We start from the raw sequence: 16,492 nt of genomic DNA, 5'->3' as shown, positions 1-16,492 counted from the left end.
CTCAAATGGGGATTTTTGTGGCATGTCAAAAAAAAGTCAGAAAATGTGAACCACCTAATGGTTGTGTAAATGATTACCCTCTCTGACTGCATTTCCTGGTGAAGGAGAATGAATGGGCCCATTGGCTGGAAAGGGGTTGATGGTCAACAGACATCAGGGGTAACCCCCCCAAATAAATAAATAAATAAAGCTGACCAAGGCTGTGTTATTGGTGCAGATGGATTTCAGTCTTACCCTGTCCATCTCTCATTCATGGCTCAACAGACTATCAACCTCCTTATCTGGCCTGGATCTTACATCTGTTTCATTGGGGCCATTTAGCTCCCTGCAGGGCTTGACACTAATGAGTCCTGCTTCTTCCTTGCCATTGCAACCATTGGTACTGATGGATTTTGGTCCATCACTCCGGAGTTGAAGAGACAGTCTTCTTTGTTGTTACTGATCTTTTTAGTGTCACTCTCAAGATTAAAGTTATCTGTGTGTGACACTTTGGCTAGAGAATGTCCATTCCAGTCTGTGGTCTGCCTCAGCATTAGTGCAGATCACAGCCAAGCTTTTGACACTGAAGACATCAGTGCTGACACAGGCATTCAACACAGTGTCAGTACCAGTTTTTTAGCCTGTGATGTATAGGCTACCCCAGGGCCCACTGTAATACTGTAATTAGCAAGCAGCCATTTCTGTCCTGTGTCTGAATTTTGGGGAGCTTCTTGGCACCAGGACAGAAAGTCAGAAAGTGTATGGCAGAAGCATCGCATGCTGTCTGAGCTTATCTCTGCTCCTTCTCAGACAGTGCCCCACTGACGAGACAAGCTCTTTGAAACTCTTTTGGAGTCTCTCAAACCAAACCCAGGTACTGAAGATGAGGCTGATTCCCTGTCTCCCCCTTACTGATGACCCCAAAAGTGGAGAAATTCTACAACTGTTGCAGGAAAAATAGATAACCAAAATCCCTCCCCTTGGCTTCATAAAAAAAGTTATGGAGAAAGCACTTGGATCTATACCCTTGCCTTTCTGGGGTATCCCCCTGTAGGCAACATGGTGGCACTTAACTCTGTGTAAGTATGGAAGAAACATTGCTTTGTGACCCCCATGCCTAGGAAGCTGCACAGGATCCATGCCTAGGAGGCTAGATAAGATCCTTTAGCTTAGGACTGGGATTGCTGGGTAGTGTCTTGTAGTGGACTCTGTTGTTATTTCAGTAGCCCTAAAGAAGGCTACAACCCAGTGAGCACAGAGATCTATCCTCTAGAAAGTTTAGATACGTGAGGGTAGTGCTCAGGATTTATAGCCTTGTCTGGCAGTTGGGACAGATGATTAAGAAACTGTGAATAAGCTGTTTTCTGTGGTACACTGGCTCGGGGTTTGATTCCCTCAGCCTCCACTGCCTAATTGTGTGACTTAGCATGACACTTAACCAAATACCTTTCCCAGGCTAAGTCTGAAAACGGTCTGTGGATATCAGTGCTCTACTGCAGTCAGCAAATACAAGTAAAATAAATAACAGCATGTCTGCACAGGTGTATTAACGGTTTTACACTAGTAGTTCATCTTGTCATAGGTAAGAGAATGGACCTCAACTGATTTTTTTTCTCCAGCAAACACAAACCAGCTGTGTGGCCGGAGTTCGACTACAGTGCTGAAACCTTAAGATGGCATTCAGTTAGCACATCTTGCTAAGAAATGCTTGCCATGTGCAGATGCTTATTTCTTTACCTTGACGGATGCCATCACTACAGTTTGTTTTGCTTGTAGTCTAAATTAAACTTCAGCGTGAGGTCTAAAAGTTCATAGTCCTATCTACTGAACTGGTACACTGAGTTCTAAAACTGTTACTTAATAATTACTGCATAATTCTCAGCGTTACATGAAGGTAAGTGTATTAGCACACTCCAGTGGTAACTATTTGAAATGTCAAAACATGTTGACTGAATGGCTGAAAAAACATTCTTACACATACTAAGTCCAAGATGGCCATTCTCGGAATATTCCCTTTTCTCCTGGGTATGGCAGTCTTGGAGTTGGTATTTATAAGTTCGAGGGTGTTGATGCAGTGAGGCTTTCCCCCCTGCAAGAAAGAAGTTAAAAGGAGAAGAGTGATGTTCAAGATTCACTCTTCTCCTGGATTTTCAGCCTTTTTTTCAGCTTGTCAGCACCTGGCATTTCTAGTGACGACATTCAGTAGGGAGCCCGTTCCAGCACATCTGCATTTTCCTCTCAACACTTGCACAGCTTAGCTGCAGAAGAACAAAACTGAAGGTAAGTAGCAAAAAGAATGATGAAGGTAGTGCTGAGTGACATGAACATTGAAGATTAGGCAGAGGTGTAACCATAAGTTCTTAAATCTAAAGCTAGGTTGGTTTGTGTTACATTCATCTTCTTCAGAATGTGGTCATTTGCCTTCTGACTTCAAAGGCATGTATGATTTTTGACATCACAGACATAGACATGACACACAGCACTTAATACTGTGTATAATTATTTATTTCATAAAAAGTAATTCTCAGCTTTTCCTGTTTTTATAATGTGTGTATTGTATTAGTGTATTTAGACTAGACTGATACTATACAAAACTTATAGATGTGAACATAACTTAGGGACTTGTGATCAAAACGATAACCATTTGAAATTTCTGGACCCACTAGAGCGAGTTCCGAAATACAGACTGAATGGACGAAAGACCAGACTTACATATACTAAGTCTAAGACGCCATTTCTCAGAATATTCCCTTTTCTCCGAGGTATGGCGATCTCAGAGATGATATACATAAGTTTGAGGGGTGTGGGGGGGGGGGGCTTGTCCTCCAACATGGAGGGTACAAGGGGGGCTTGCTTCACCTGCAAAAATAAGTTTTGAAGAGAAGAGAGATTTTCAAAATTTGCTTTTTCCCATGTTTTGGGGGGTTTTTTTGGGCTTTTTAGATCGGCATTCCAAGTGCCAATATTTCAATAGGGAGCCAATCAAAGCTTGCATTTGATCATGAGTAAACACAAATTACATGTTTCACAAACCGAGTAAACAGAAAAAACAAAGATGAAACACCAAATTGGGTGCGTTCCGGACCAACAGGTTACAGTTTCCAATTTACATGTTATCTTGAATTATTCCTTACAGAGTTTGTGTATGATCTGGTTATAGTCTGGTTTAGATTTTTAAGGCTTGAGTACATTACATATAGATAAGATTTAAACATAGATGCAACAATATTGAAATACGTTGTCCTGCTCTATTTAGAAATAACTTGAAAAAAAAATCATCAGATTTTATTTTTCTTTATTTTTATTTTAGGTTGCTTCTGGTGAATGTAACGAAGATACAGAGGTTTACAATATCACCCTGAGCACAGGCGATGAATTAACTCTAATGGGACAGGCTGAAATACTTTATGCAAAGACATTCAAGGAGAAGTCACGACTTAACACTATTTTCAAAAAGATTGGGAAGCTGAACTCTATCAGCAAGCTCGGCCGTGGTAAAATGCCTTGTCTCATCTGTATGAATCACCGAACCAATGAAAGCATAAGCCTTCCATTCCAGTGTAAGGGTAGATTTAGTACACGAAGCCCACTTGAAATTCAGATGCAAGAAGGAGAGCACTTGATCCGTAACATTGTTGAAAAGACAAGATTACCAGTGAATGTAATAGTACCAAGTCTCCCTCCCAGAAATCCTTATGACTTGCATCTCATTCGTGAGGGACATCGATACAAATTTGTAAATATTCAGACAAAGACCGTTGTAGTCTGCTGTGTGTCACGAAACAATAAGGTTGTCCCTTTGCACTTCCCACTTCACTTAACTCTCCCAAAATTTGTCCTCCCTGAAGGATTAATCAAAGGAGAAGTGTGGTATGAGAACAAGATCCAGCAGTGGGTTAGCAGCTGTCAGGAGCAGTTTGACATTGATGAGTATTCCCGAGCCGTCCGGGATGTGAAAACTGACTGGAATGATGAATGTAAGAGCCCCAAAAAGACTTGGTGCACAGGTCATAGTCATGTGCCAAACTCTCTCAGCTATGCCCGCGATGAACTGACTCAGTCTTTCCATCGACTTTCTGTTTGTGTCTATGGTAACAACTTGCATGGAAACAGTGAGGTTAATCTTCATGGCTGCCGAGAGGTAAACACAGACTGGAATTTGTTTCCCCATGACCCCCTTCAGTATCCAGATTCTGGAGACAGTGGAAGTGACTACCTTTTCCCTGAAGTAAATGAAGAACCCAACAGTTACCCAGCAAAGTCAGAACTTCCCTATGAGGAGTTGTGGTTGGACCAGGCCATGGGAAAATGTGGTCAGGGAATTTCTATACCTATCAATGATAAGAACAAATGTGATAATCATGGAAGAAGTTCCACTCATTCAAAGTGTGGCATCTCATCATCCCTTCCTGCTTCATGTCCACTGTCTACAGCAAAGTCACCAGTGAAGTTAACAGAGAGTTCCTTGCCTCCACCTCCAGTGCCTCCAAAGTCTGAAGCTGTAAGTGGTATTCTTGTTAGATATTTTAAAGAGCACATATTGTTTCTTGGGCTTGTGATTATGAAGTCTTTTGAAAATGACTTGAGGCTGGACACAAAGATTACCACAAAGTGTACACTATGTGTACATTTAGTGTAACCTTTCTGAGTGAATAGACAGTGCAAGCATTGTGGTAGGGCTGTTCTTGAATTCAAAAAGTGTACACTTTGTGGTAACCTTTATGAATCTGGCCTATGATCTCCCACTTCATATCAATTAAAGAAACAAGTTTAATGATGTTATGCCCCATTTTGAATTGCACAGGGTAGAATACCGTTGATCTAAAGTAGTTTACTTAATTTGGTCTTCAACCTGTGGGTTATCGGATCCGTGTCGGATCCGAGCCGGCAACTTTACTAGCATCTGCTCTGAGCTCCAAGCTCCTGTCCTTACCCACAGTACAACTCCACTACCTTTCAACCCCCAGATCTTATTTGCCATGAATAACTTATGCATCGTGATCTCTAGAGCTCCAGGTTTTCAGTGGGTAAAGACTTCAAAATATCTCTTTTTTCTTTCAAAATTTTTAGATAGTGATAGAGTAGGTTTCCCTTTCTCTTCCCCTCACTTGGTGTGTCGAATTTTATAATTTTAGGGTAGTTAGCTTAGAGTAGTTGTGTGTATTTTTGCTTTCCCTCCCCTCCTCAGTGTGTTCTGTGTGTGAGTGTGGTGAGTGGGTGTTCTCAGCAAGGAAGAACTAACATTTTCTTTTTTAGTTATTCTTTCTTCTGACATTATGGCTGACAAGCCTATTTTCAAAATATGCACTGAGTGTGGCCATAAGTTATCCCCTGCGGATGGTAACACTTTATGTGTTATGTGCTTGGGCGTGGCCCATCTGAGTGCAGACTGCACTATATGCGCAGGGTTCAACCCGTGCGCTGTTAAAGACAGGAAGGCCAAATTGGCCATGAAAGACCTTCTTCCCCCTTCTGAGACTGTTGCTTTGTCTTCGGTCACAGCGGCTGCTGTGGCGCCTCTCCTTCTTCTATTCCCCTGGCTTCTCCTCCCTCCTAGGCTGGGACTCAACCTCCTGTGCAAAAGCCTGTGGAAGCAGAGCAGAAAAGGGTCAGAGAGTAGGAGAGAGTTGAAATTGAGGGAAAAGCATAAGAGGTCACCGGACCTCCCTTCACCAGTCAAAACTTTAAGGATGCGTGACTCCCCTTAGCTCCGATTTCCAAGGTTCTCCCCAGAGCCAGAGGAGACATGCTCAGCTTCTAGGGCCTCAGTGCCCCAACCCACAAGGTCAGAATCCGTGGCCTCGTTGAGGTCCACCCGGTCTCTGTCTGAGGTTAATATGGATAAAATGATGAGAAGGTTCATCCGTATTCAGATCCAGATGGGGGTCTTGTGCCCTCTCCCTCAGGAGGGGGGAGCGCGCTTTTTTTTTTCCAGCCAATATCTCCTTCTCCGATCCGTCCGTCAGGTTTGGAGTATTCAGATCTGCCGATGGCTTTAGTCAGGGGGTCGGTGCCGATGGTACCTGCTTCCTCGATGTTGACAGCTGGCTGGAGTGTGTCAGATCTGAGCCGCTCTCGGAGCTGGAGCTTGGGTGTCGGATCCGAGGGAGTGGAACTTTTTTTATCGGCTCTGCCTTTGTCGGGCCAAGTTCCCTCCCTTGGAGTTCTGTCCACTTTAGGCCCGGCTCCGATTCTCTCGTCGGACCCGGGGAGACCGGCCTCCTTATTGGTTTCTTAGGAGGTTTGCTCTCCTTTGGCATTTGATGTGGTAGAAAGGGTGCTATCTGCTGGATCAAGACCACTGACTGCCCCCGTGGACTCTACCCAGACCCCCTCAGCTCTTTCTACGGTCCCCATCATTTTACCAGAGGGACAGCCCGTGCTTGAGGACACCCAGACGGTTCCCCCTGAGGAACAAGTGGCTTGTGAGATCCCCCCAGAGAGCCCCACTGGAGAGGTGCCTCGCAAGCATATGTGCAAGAGGAGGCACTTGGACTCCCCTGAGTCCCTTACCGAGGATATGGACTTGGATGATGGAGAAGGTTCCTGTAGGTCACCTCCCGATGTCTCCTTTGGAGACATCATGGAAATCCTATGCCATCGGGGAGATTGGTCTGCCCCCAAACCTTCTTCTGACGAGTCCATGTTCCTGGAGGCTTTCAGCACAGCCCATCTACTTCCTAGGAGTCCCCTCCCATGGATCCTTTGGTGGATCTGGTCACCTCACAGGCATGGAAGGAGCCAGACACCATGGAACCAATTCCAAAAAGACCCAACAGAATTTTGAGTCCCCCCACATACAGGCCAGCATGGAACAAGGTCTCCCTTGTAGATGCTATGATGATAGCAGCAGCCACAAAGAAGGAACTTGCTCAGGAGAATTCCTCGATTCATCCCCCAGACCGAGAGTCGCAGATGATGGACCGCCTAGGGAAGAGGGTCTATGCTTCAGCTACTTTTTCAGTTAGGGCGCTGAACTACCTGGCCCATGTTACCAGACTCCAACACAACCTGGTAAAGGAGCTGGAGGAGTCTCCCCCTAAGTCCATGTCGCAGGAGGACAGGGTCTCGTTCTCTGCAAGGATGGCCACTTTGAAAACAGTCTCCAACACGTCCATGCGACTCCTTTCACATGCTACTAAAGGAGCTGCTAGGGTGGCTGGGTCCGGCATGTCCATGAGGCGCAATGCCTGGCTCAGGTTATGTCAATGTTTGGAACCTTTCAACGCATCCTTTGCCAATGCCCCTTATGACAGCTCTACTCTGTTTGGTAAGACCAGTAAAGAGACATTAGTCCAGAGTGAGAAGGACGGGAAGACACTGTCTGTCGTCGGGATCCGCTTCTCAAACCCTCAAAGGTCTTTTTCTCTGAACCAGGGAGAGCAAAAGAAGATGTGGTTCCGGAAGTCACAGTATTCCCAGGACACTCAGGGCTCTTCTTCCCTTGGAAGAGGGGGGATAGAATGGACACCGGCCCAGTGGCAGAGGGGGTCCATGGAATTTTGGGTCTCGAGAATCTTTCTTCGACAGACCCTGGCAGCAACCCTGAGGGGTGGCCTGACTGCTCTACTCTGGTGGCAGTAGGGGCACGATTGTCCTTCCACCTAGTGGTATAGGAGTCCATAACATCAAACCACTGGGTGCTTCAGATCATATCCAGGGGATACTCTATCCCCTTTGTGGGTCCCCCCAAATTTCCCAAACACCTCCCGCAAGTACCACCCACGCAAAGGGAGGCAGCAGCACAGGAAATTTCCAAGCTGCTAGAAAAACAAGCCATCAAAACCGTCCCCCCAGATCAGTCCGGATCGGGCTTCTACTCTAGGTTCTTTTTGATGCCAAAGAAAATATTTGACTTAAGGCCCATTCTGGACCTTTCTCCCCTGAACCTGTAAGTTGCCAAAGGGAAGTTCTGGATGATCACACTACAGTTCATCATGGCGTACCTGCAAGAGAGCGACTGGATGTGCTTGTTAGACCTCCAGGATGCATACTATCACATAAAGATGCACAGAAGCTCCAGGAGGTTCCTCCACTTCTGGGTAGGAGTCAATCATTGCCAGTTTTGAGCCCTACCCTTAAGTCTCACCACAACCCCCAGGGTGTTTACCAAAGTGATGCCGGTGGTAGCGGCTCACCTGAGGCTTTAGGGGATTCAGGTCTGTCCATACCTGGACGATTGGCTCCTCACTGCTCCCACCAGGCAGCTACTCTCCCAAACTAGGGATTATTTCCTGATTCTTGCCCTGTGTTTGGGGATCACAATCAATGCATCCAAATCACTCCTAGATCCTGTACAGGTGATAGACTACATTGGCACCAGGATAGATATTCTACAGTGCAAAATCTTCCTGACCTTGGAGAGAGTACAAAACCTGAGGATGCATGTCTCACTGATCTACCACTGTCATCTCCCAATGGCAGAATCAGTGTTTAGGGCCTTAGGCTCGATGGTGGCGACCATAACTCTTCTCCCGTGTGCCCGGTTACACATGAAATTCCTACAGTGGACTCTAGCTGTACAGTGGTCCCTGTTGGAACTGCCATTGGCATATCCAATTCAACTCAGTCAAGTCTGTCAGTCATCCCTAATATGGTGGATGTGTTCTCCAGATATTTTGAAGGGACAACCCTTTGTTCCAGCCCCAGCCCAAGCCACAGTGACCACGGATGCCTCCCAACTCCGGTGGGGAGGCATTGTTCAGGCAGGACAGTCCAAGGCCTGTGGTCCCCTGTAGAGACCAGCTTGCACATAAATGTCCTAGAGATGAGGGAAGTCCTTTTAGCGTTGTAGGTCCTTCATGCCTTTCTTCCTCTGGGAACGATTGCAGTTCAGTCAGACAACATGTCAGTGGTCTGGTATATCAACAAACAGGGAGGGACCAGATCTTATCCCCCTTGTCATGAGGCCATGAGAGTGTGGGAATGGGTGATCTCCACCGGTCGCTTTCTCATCGCAAAGCACATTTCGGGACTGTCCAACATCCTAGCAGGCAGGCTAAGTCTGACTATTCTGATGCCTTACGAGTGGTCTCTGAATCTTTCAGTAGAGGAAAAGATCTTCCATGAGTGGGGTCAACCTTGCTGCGATCTCTTCGCATCTCCTTCCAACGTAAAGTGCAGCGAGTTTTTCGCTCTGAACTCCCTGCTGGGGGAGTCCCCCAGAGATGTTCTAGTTCATGCTTGGCCTCCCAGTCTTCTGTATGCTTACCTGCCAGTACCTCTTATTCTGAGGTTTCTACAGAAAGCTCGTCGACTGGGGAGCAAAGTGATCCTCATTGCCCTGTTTTGGCCTCGCCAGGTATGGTTTCCCTTCCTTTGGTTACACCTTCTGGCTCTGCCTTGGATCCTGGATCCCATTTAGGATCTGATTTCACACCCTTCAGGGGTGCCTCATCCGAATATGGACATTTTGAAGCTCACAGCTTGGCTGCTCCAGTTCCCGTGATTGCTAGGACTCCTGGACTATCCTCCTCAGTTAGATATATTTTGGTGGCTGCTCATAAGTCTTCGACCAGGAAGGTTTATTGCAGCAAGTGGAAATGTTTTTTCCTTTTGGGCCACTCAAAGGGGTTTAGACCCCTTCACGGCTACAATTTCCGCCATTCTTGATTTTCTAGCTGATATATTTCAACACGGAGCTAGTTTTTCTACGGTCAAGGTTCAGTTGGCTGCCATTTCTCATTTTCATGTGGGTGAGAATTCTGCCTCTTCAGCCTCCTCCAGACTGTGTAAAGCCTTTATTAAAGGCACTTTTTTGTTACGCCCCCCCGGTCAAGGATCCTGTTCCCCCTTGGGACCTTACTATGGTTCTTTAAGCTTTGATTGCTCCGCCTTTTGAGCCTGCTGCAACAATAGATCTGAAATATTTATCTTGGAAAACAGCTTTTCTGGTGGCCATTACCAATGCCAAAATAATTTCAGAACTGCACGCCCATCAAAGTTCCTTATATGATTTTTCATAAAGATAGGGTTTCCCTTCGGACCAATCCATCCTTTTTTCTAAGGTGGCATCACCAGTCAATATCAATCAGACCATCAATTTGCCTGGGTTCTTTCCTAATTTTAATAACGAGATGGAATACATACTCCACTTGCTGGATGTTCATAGACAATTACGATTCTATTTACACAGGACAAAAAATTTCCTTAAATCTGATCAATTGTTTGTATCCTTCTATAAACCTTTTTTGGGGAAACCTATCTCCAAGGTCACTATTGCTAGATGGATTTCTTCATGCATACTTCAGGTCTATAAGGACAGAGGCATGTCTCCTCCGGGTCAGGTGAGAGCTCATTCCACTAGATCTATGGCTACGTCTGCAGCTTTTTGGTCTAGAGTCTCTTTGGATGATATTTGTTCTGCAGCTACTTGGTCCTTATCTCATACATTCATTTCTCATTACAAATTGGATTTGACTTCCAGAAGGTGAGCATCCTTTGGTTCCGCGGTGCTCTGAAATATCCTTCCATTAGGGCCACCCAGGAGTTTAGTAGCTGGGGACTCTGTCCCACAGCTTGAAGACCAAATGAAGTAAACTACTTCAGATAAAGAAGTTATGTACTCACCATAACATTTCATCTGAGTAGTTCTACTTCATTTGTCGTCAGCCGTCCCTCCCTCCTTCCCCCTGACCTTGTCATATGAACAGCTTACGGGCTGCAGTTGTAGGTCACAAGTATTTTTTCAGGTCGGGTTATCAGTATAAGTTTCAGCAAACTCGATCTGGGGGTTGGAAGGTAGTGGAGGCGTATTATGGGTAAGGGGAGGAGCTTGGAGCTCGGAGCAGATGCTAGTAAAGTTGCCGGCTCAGATCCGATACGGATCCGGTAACCCACAGGTTGAAGACAAATGAAGTAGAACTACTCAGATGGAACATTATGGTGAGTACATAACTTCTTTTTTCCCTCACCAGTACTTCAGATGATATGCCATTCTTCATGTTTACCATTTTACAGTTTAACCTGCTTCATGCAATTTTTTTTTTTTTTGCATTTTTTTACAGTTTACCCAGAGTTCCTTAAGGGCATAATTTTGAAAAAAAAATTAAGAAGAGCCTTTCTTATTTTACAGATTTTCAGAGAAATAGAATGCTGTCCTTTCATTTCAGTTTACTACTCTGCCTTTTGGTCTTTCCACAGCTCTAGGAATGTTCACAAAGTGCCTACCACCTATAGGAACCCTCTGTCGCACTCAAATAATTCAAATTTTCCCCTATCTTGACAACCTTCTGATTCAGGCTCCTTCTCCAGAAATCCTTCTTCAGCATCTTTAATCATCACCCACCCCCTTCTGACAGGTCTGGGTTTCACCATAAACTACAAAAGAAAAAACACACACATGCTCCTTAGACAGGACCTGATGTTTCTATGTTGCAAACTGGGTGCAAAGAAAATACATACCTTCCTTCTTTCCGAAAGAAAAGGTTCTGTATCTGTCCAAATATTTTCAAGACCTTTCTTCCACATCCATTGCTCTGCAAGGGAGATGCTAATGACCTTGGGATTCATGTCAGACTCCTTTCCTATGCTTCCCCTGGCTAGACTTAACATCCAGTGGTATCTTAAATTTTTGTGGTCCCAGAGCTGCTATCTCTTAGACATTCCGATTCCCTTCCTTCCTTGTATCAAGAAGGAGCTAACTTGGTGGAAGGGACAGGTCATCCTTAAACACACACTTCCATGCAAGTACAGATCAGTGCTGGGCCAAAAAACATTACTTACCAAAAATGTATTTTATTTTGGTAACCAGTGCTGTTTACAATTAAAAGGGACTTCCTTGACTTCATTCGCACCAATATATGCTGATCTTTTTATGGGTTATGTTGAACAGTTTATATGTGATCATTCTTATAATATATTTTTGGGCTCAGTGGATATCTAGTAAAGGTATTTGGATGACTGCTGGTTGGTTTGGAGGTCATATTCAGTTTATCTACAAGAATTTGTGGAATATTTAAATGAGAACATTTTACTGTTAATTATAATTCAATATTTATTATTTTTTGGATGTGGAAGTTATAATATTGAGTGTTTAGAATTTACAAAGCTCTGTGTTTAGGAAATATCCACAATTCAGTACATTACTGCATGCCACCAGTTATTATCCAAGTCACAGTCCCTTAGGCTTAGAAGAATATGTTCATCTTCACAGGAATTAGAACAAAAATGCACAAGATCTTGTTCAGAGGTTTTGCAGTAGAGGGTATCCCTTACATATTGTTAAAAAGGCCCTTACATCAGCAAATCAGGTGCAAAGATCAACATTGTTAAAATATCAGGTGATGGATAATACCAGACAGCCTATTAGATTTATTACGGATTTTCATAATAATACATAATTTTTAATGGATTTGGTGTACAAATATTGGGATATTTTGTTAATGGATGACAGGCTAAGGGAAATGTTACCTCCTAAATGTCTTTTTTCATATAGGAAGGGTAAAACAATGGCAGGTTGGTTTACCCACTATAAAAAACCTGGGAATAAGGATAGGGGTAAGCGCCAACTGACTCTGGATAGTCATATAGTGACAGGTTGTTACCCATGTGGACATTGCAGTCTTTGTAAGTTTGTTAGGAAGGATAAACATTTTACATCTCAGAATACTTCAGTAGGTTTTGATATCTTGGTGTGTGGAAATTGTAATACTGACTGGGTGATATACTTGGCATCTTGCAGATATCCACCATTTTGTGTGGGACAAACTTCCCATCCTTTTAAGTTTAGAATATCTGAGCATTTGAGTCTACGAATGCTTTGTACAAACATACTATGAAGCATGCCACTGCTAGGCTCACCTTTATTATTATTGACAGAATTTGTTTAAATGCAGATAATAAGGTGGGATGGCATGCATTGTTAAATCGTAAAAAACAAATGCGGATGATTAAGTTGGGAGGTTTATTTGCACCAGGTCTTAATGAGCAGTTATAATAACCAATAGCTGTTAAGGGAGCAGTATTTAATGGCATTGTGGTGTTACTGGGTTATTGCACTGATGAAGGATTTTTGCCGAAACCGGTATGCTATGTTTACAACATTCACCTTTGGATGTTTTGTTTAATAACATATATGTTATGTTATATTAAATGGTATTAGAGAGCTGACTTTGACTGTAGGCTATTTATTTTTGTTGCAGGTCATCCTTAACCCAGGATTACCTTTCTCGCCTCCTGTTCTTCTTCAACAGGTCTATGCATATGCCTCAGACAAGGCGTAGGGGGCCTGGACAGGGTATCAGTGACTGCAGGGGAAATGGCAATCTGAGTTCCTGAAAAAACACATCAACCTAAAAGAAATGAGGATGCTTCTGCAAACTGTTCTGATTTTCACCCATGTTTAGAAACCAAGACCCCTCCAAGTGTTCTCAGACAACACCACAGTTAATGTGGTACATAAACAAACATGGAGGCACCAGGTCTTACCAACTATGCAGATTGGCACAGGAGGCATGGAATTTAGCAACATAGATGAGCATCATATTTACAGCTGCATACATCCCTTCTCAGGACAATGTACTAGCAGACTGCTTAAGTCGCTCTCTTGAGGACCCCCCACGACTAGACTCTGAACAAGAATGTCTTCCACAACATCACACTTCAGTGGGGCACCCCTCAAATAGACCTCTTTGCTTCATCAAACAACCATCAGCTCTATCTCTTCTGCATCATGGACCCATTGTCCCACAACCTGGAGGACAGACACCTTCTCTTTCCAGTGGACAGGGAGGTTCCTCTGTGTCTTTCTTCCTTTGCTTCTCCTTCCAAAGATCCTTCTCAAAGCACAAAGAGAGACACTCAAAGTCTTCCTACTGGCTCCATTTTGGCTGAGGCAACATTGTTTCCCCTGGTATTTCACTTGATAAAGGGAAATTACAGGATAATTTCTCTACAGCTGAACTTTATAACTCAATAAAAGGGATTGCTGATCCACCCACATCTTCCATCTCTTAGCCTGACCTTATGGATGATAGGATTTTGATCCCTCAAAGGCATCTTTTTTCTGAAGAGGTTGTACAAGTCTTACAAGAGGCTAGGAGTCTCACTACTAGAAAATCTTACACTGCAAAGTGGAAGCAGTCTTCTGTATTGTGCTGCAAATAGAGTCAGGATCCACTCTTAGCTCAGGTCCCTGCTGTTCTGCAGTACCTCTGTGAACTTCTTTAATCAGGCTTGGCTTGCTCTTCCATAAAAGCTCATTTGTCTGCCATTCATGCTTGCCTACCTCTTGGCCCCCGACTTATGACCAGGCCAAAGGTCAAGTTTTTCCTCAGTGGAATTCTTAACCTCCCAAGGAAACCCATCTCTCCCCCTTGAGATCTTAAGTTTTTGCTAGAAAAGTGTACTCTGACTCCTTTGAGCCACATTCTTGTGTTTCCTTGAAATTCTGTACTGGAAAGACCATCCTTCTCTTTGCCTTCACCTCTGCCAGGAGAATTTCTGGATGACAAGCTCTCATGGCCACCCCATCCCTCTTATTTTTCACCAAAACAGGGTGACTCTCGGGGCTAACCCATCCTTCATGCCTAAGGTAGTGAACATGCTGTCACTCAGGTTATTCATCTCCTTACTGTCTTTCCCATCCCCATATAAGGGGGAAAGGATCTTACATTCTCTAGGCATTCACAGGCGACTCAGATTTTACCAGGAAAAAAATAAATCCTTCAGAAAGACTGAGCAGATTTTCATATCTTTTATGCCTTCTGATCTAGGTCAGCCAGTCTCCAAAAAAACTATTGCACCCTAGATTTCTAAGGCTATCTCTTTCTGCTACTTACTGTATGATAGGACCCTGCCTTCCTGCCCTGAAGCACATTCCACTAGGGCAGTTGCTTCCTCAGGGGCTTTCCACAAAAGAGAAGAATCCAAGTCTATTTTAGAGGCAGCTACTTGGTCCGATGTACACACCTTTACCAAACACTATAAAACTGATGCATTATCCACATCTAGGGCAGCCTTTTCTAGCACAGCTCTTCTACTCATTACTCGGCCACCCTTATACCTCCTTAAGCTGTGGGAATTACCCATTTGTCGGGAATACTGCAACAGTGATTCCAGTCAGACAAAGTACATTTGTGTTAGAACTTGCGCTAACAGTAGATGTCATAATTATCACTGTTGCAGTATTTCATCCCCACCTTCCATCCTCAGTTGTTTCTCTGTTGCCTTTGTTCTATTACCTGTGTATGGGAAGTTTTCTTACCAATTCAAGCTACATCCCTCCTAGCTGACCAGTCTCATCTCTCAGTAGTCTTTAGGACACTGACTTGGAGATAGTCTGAGGATCCACACTTGTACGTCCATCTTTATACCCCAACATGTACGAGCTGAGGTCATGTATTCAGAGGCTCATTTATTCAGAGCTTCCTTGTGCCTGGCTTGGATACCTGTGACTGCAAGACTTTGATTGCTTCTAAAATCATTTGGACCTGCAAAGCTGATTTAAGTAAATTTGTTTGCATTTGCTTTAACTTTTTCAATGATATTTAACATTTCTGTGCAGCATTTATTTATTTGGTTGAATTTATCACCATTTTTCAGCTTGTACTTGTTAAGGAAACTCCATCTGTTTGTTACTGTACTGCTGTTAGGTTGTTTTAACAATATTCTGATATTTCCTAACCTCATCTGATACTGCTAAAGCTGTTCTGAGAGAGTCTGCCAAAATATTTGTAAGTTTTTGCAATTTTTGTTTTGTGTTGTGAACATTTCTCAGGGTTAGTGAACTTATTTCCAAGGATTCCTGATATTGCAGGAATTATTTCTGTTGTATAGCATTTGTTACTGCACTTTAGCTCAAAACCAGTTTGTTTTATGTTGGAAGGGTTCTTTTGCACTGTGGTGGGAGCAGATAGCTACATTCAACCTATCCAAGGTGGGAACTACTGGTTTATAGCTTATTGTGTTTTTTATCTGATTGGCTTGAGGGTTTAACCTTATAAAAGGTGCTTACATGTAAGCAAACCTCTCCAGTTTATAATCCTCTTTAGGAAATGCTCTCTGTAGTCTTCCACTGTTCACAGCTGCTCAAAGAGCTGCCAGTTTATACAGAGGGTGGTACCACTGCAGGTCATCTAATAATATACTACTAAACACTCTCATTTTGACCTTTAAGTGACTCTCTCTTACCCCTTCCCATTTGGAAATCGTGTTTCCTTGCTTTACATAGCATAGGCTAGATTCAGTCCTACTAAATCTAGACTATTTGGTATCACTGTGCTCTTAGAGCAGCCATCTTACATTGAGGGTCTTCCTGCACCCTTGTGGCAGAAGTGTGTAACTCAGACCCATCTGAGTTGGAGATTGCTGGAGAAAGGCTCACTGTGGGGCTTTCCCATTGTTGTGTTAAAACTGTTTTAAATTTGCCTGTATATAAGCCTCGCATTTGCACCGGTTTATTCTCAGTTTACAGGAGCTGCTCAATGTTTGGCAACTTTAGCCAGAGTCCGGAGTGTATCTGCACTGAAATTCAATGCATCCACTGAAAAAAAACTGAAAAATAAGTATATTT

General features: G+C 43.7%; 1 protein-coding gene across 1 annotated transcript in view; it reads left to right on the top strand.

Annotated features, from left to right (window-relative positions):
• Positions 1–16,492, top strand: part of GAREM1 (GRB2 associated regulator of MAPK1 subtype 1) — a 2,177,677-nt gene that overhangs the window by 1,910,370 nt on the left and 250,815 nt on the right. Inside the window, exon 4 of the mRNA XM_044059797.1 lies at positions 3,290–4,480. Coding sequence (XP_043915732.1) covers positions 3,290–4,480 — 1,191 coding nt within the window. The remainder of the gene's footprint in view (positions 1–3,289; positions 4,481–16,492) is intronic.

Source organism: Protopterus annectens, chromosome 17.part0, assembly GCF_019279795.1.
Source record: "Protopterus annectens isolate FY-2018-M chromosome 17.part0, PAN1.0, whole genome shotgun sequence".
Taxonomy (NCBI): Eukaryota; Metazoa; Chordata; order Ceratodontiformes; family Protopteridae; genus Protopterus; species Protopterus annectens.
This window is presented reverse-complemented; position numbering and strand designations above follow the sequence as displayed.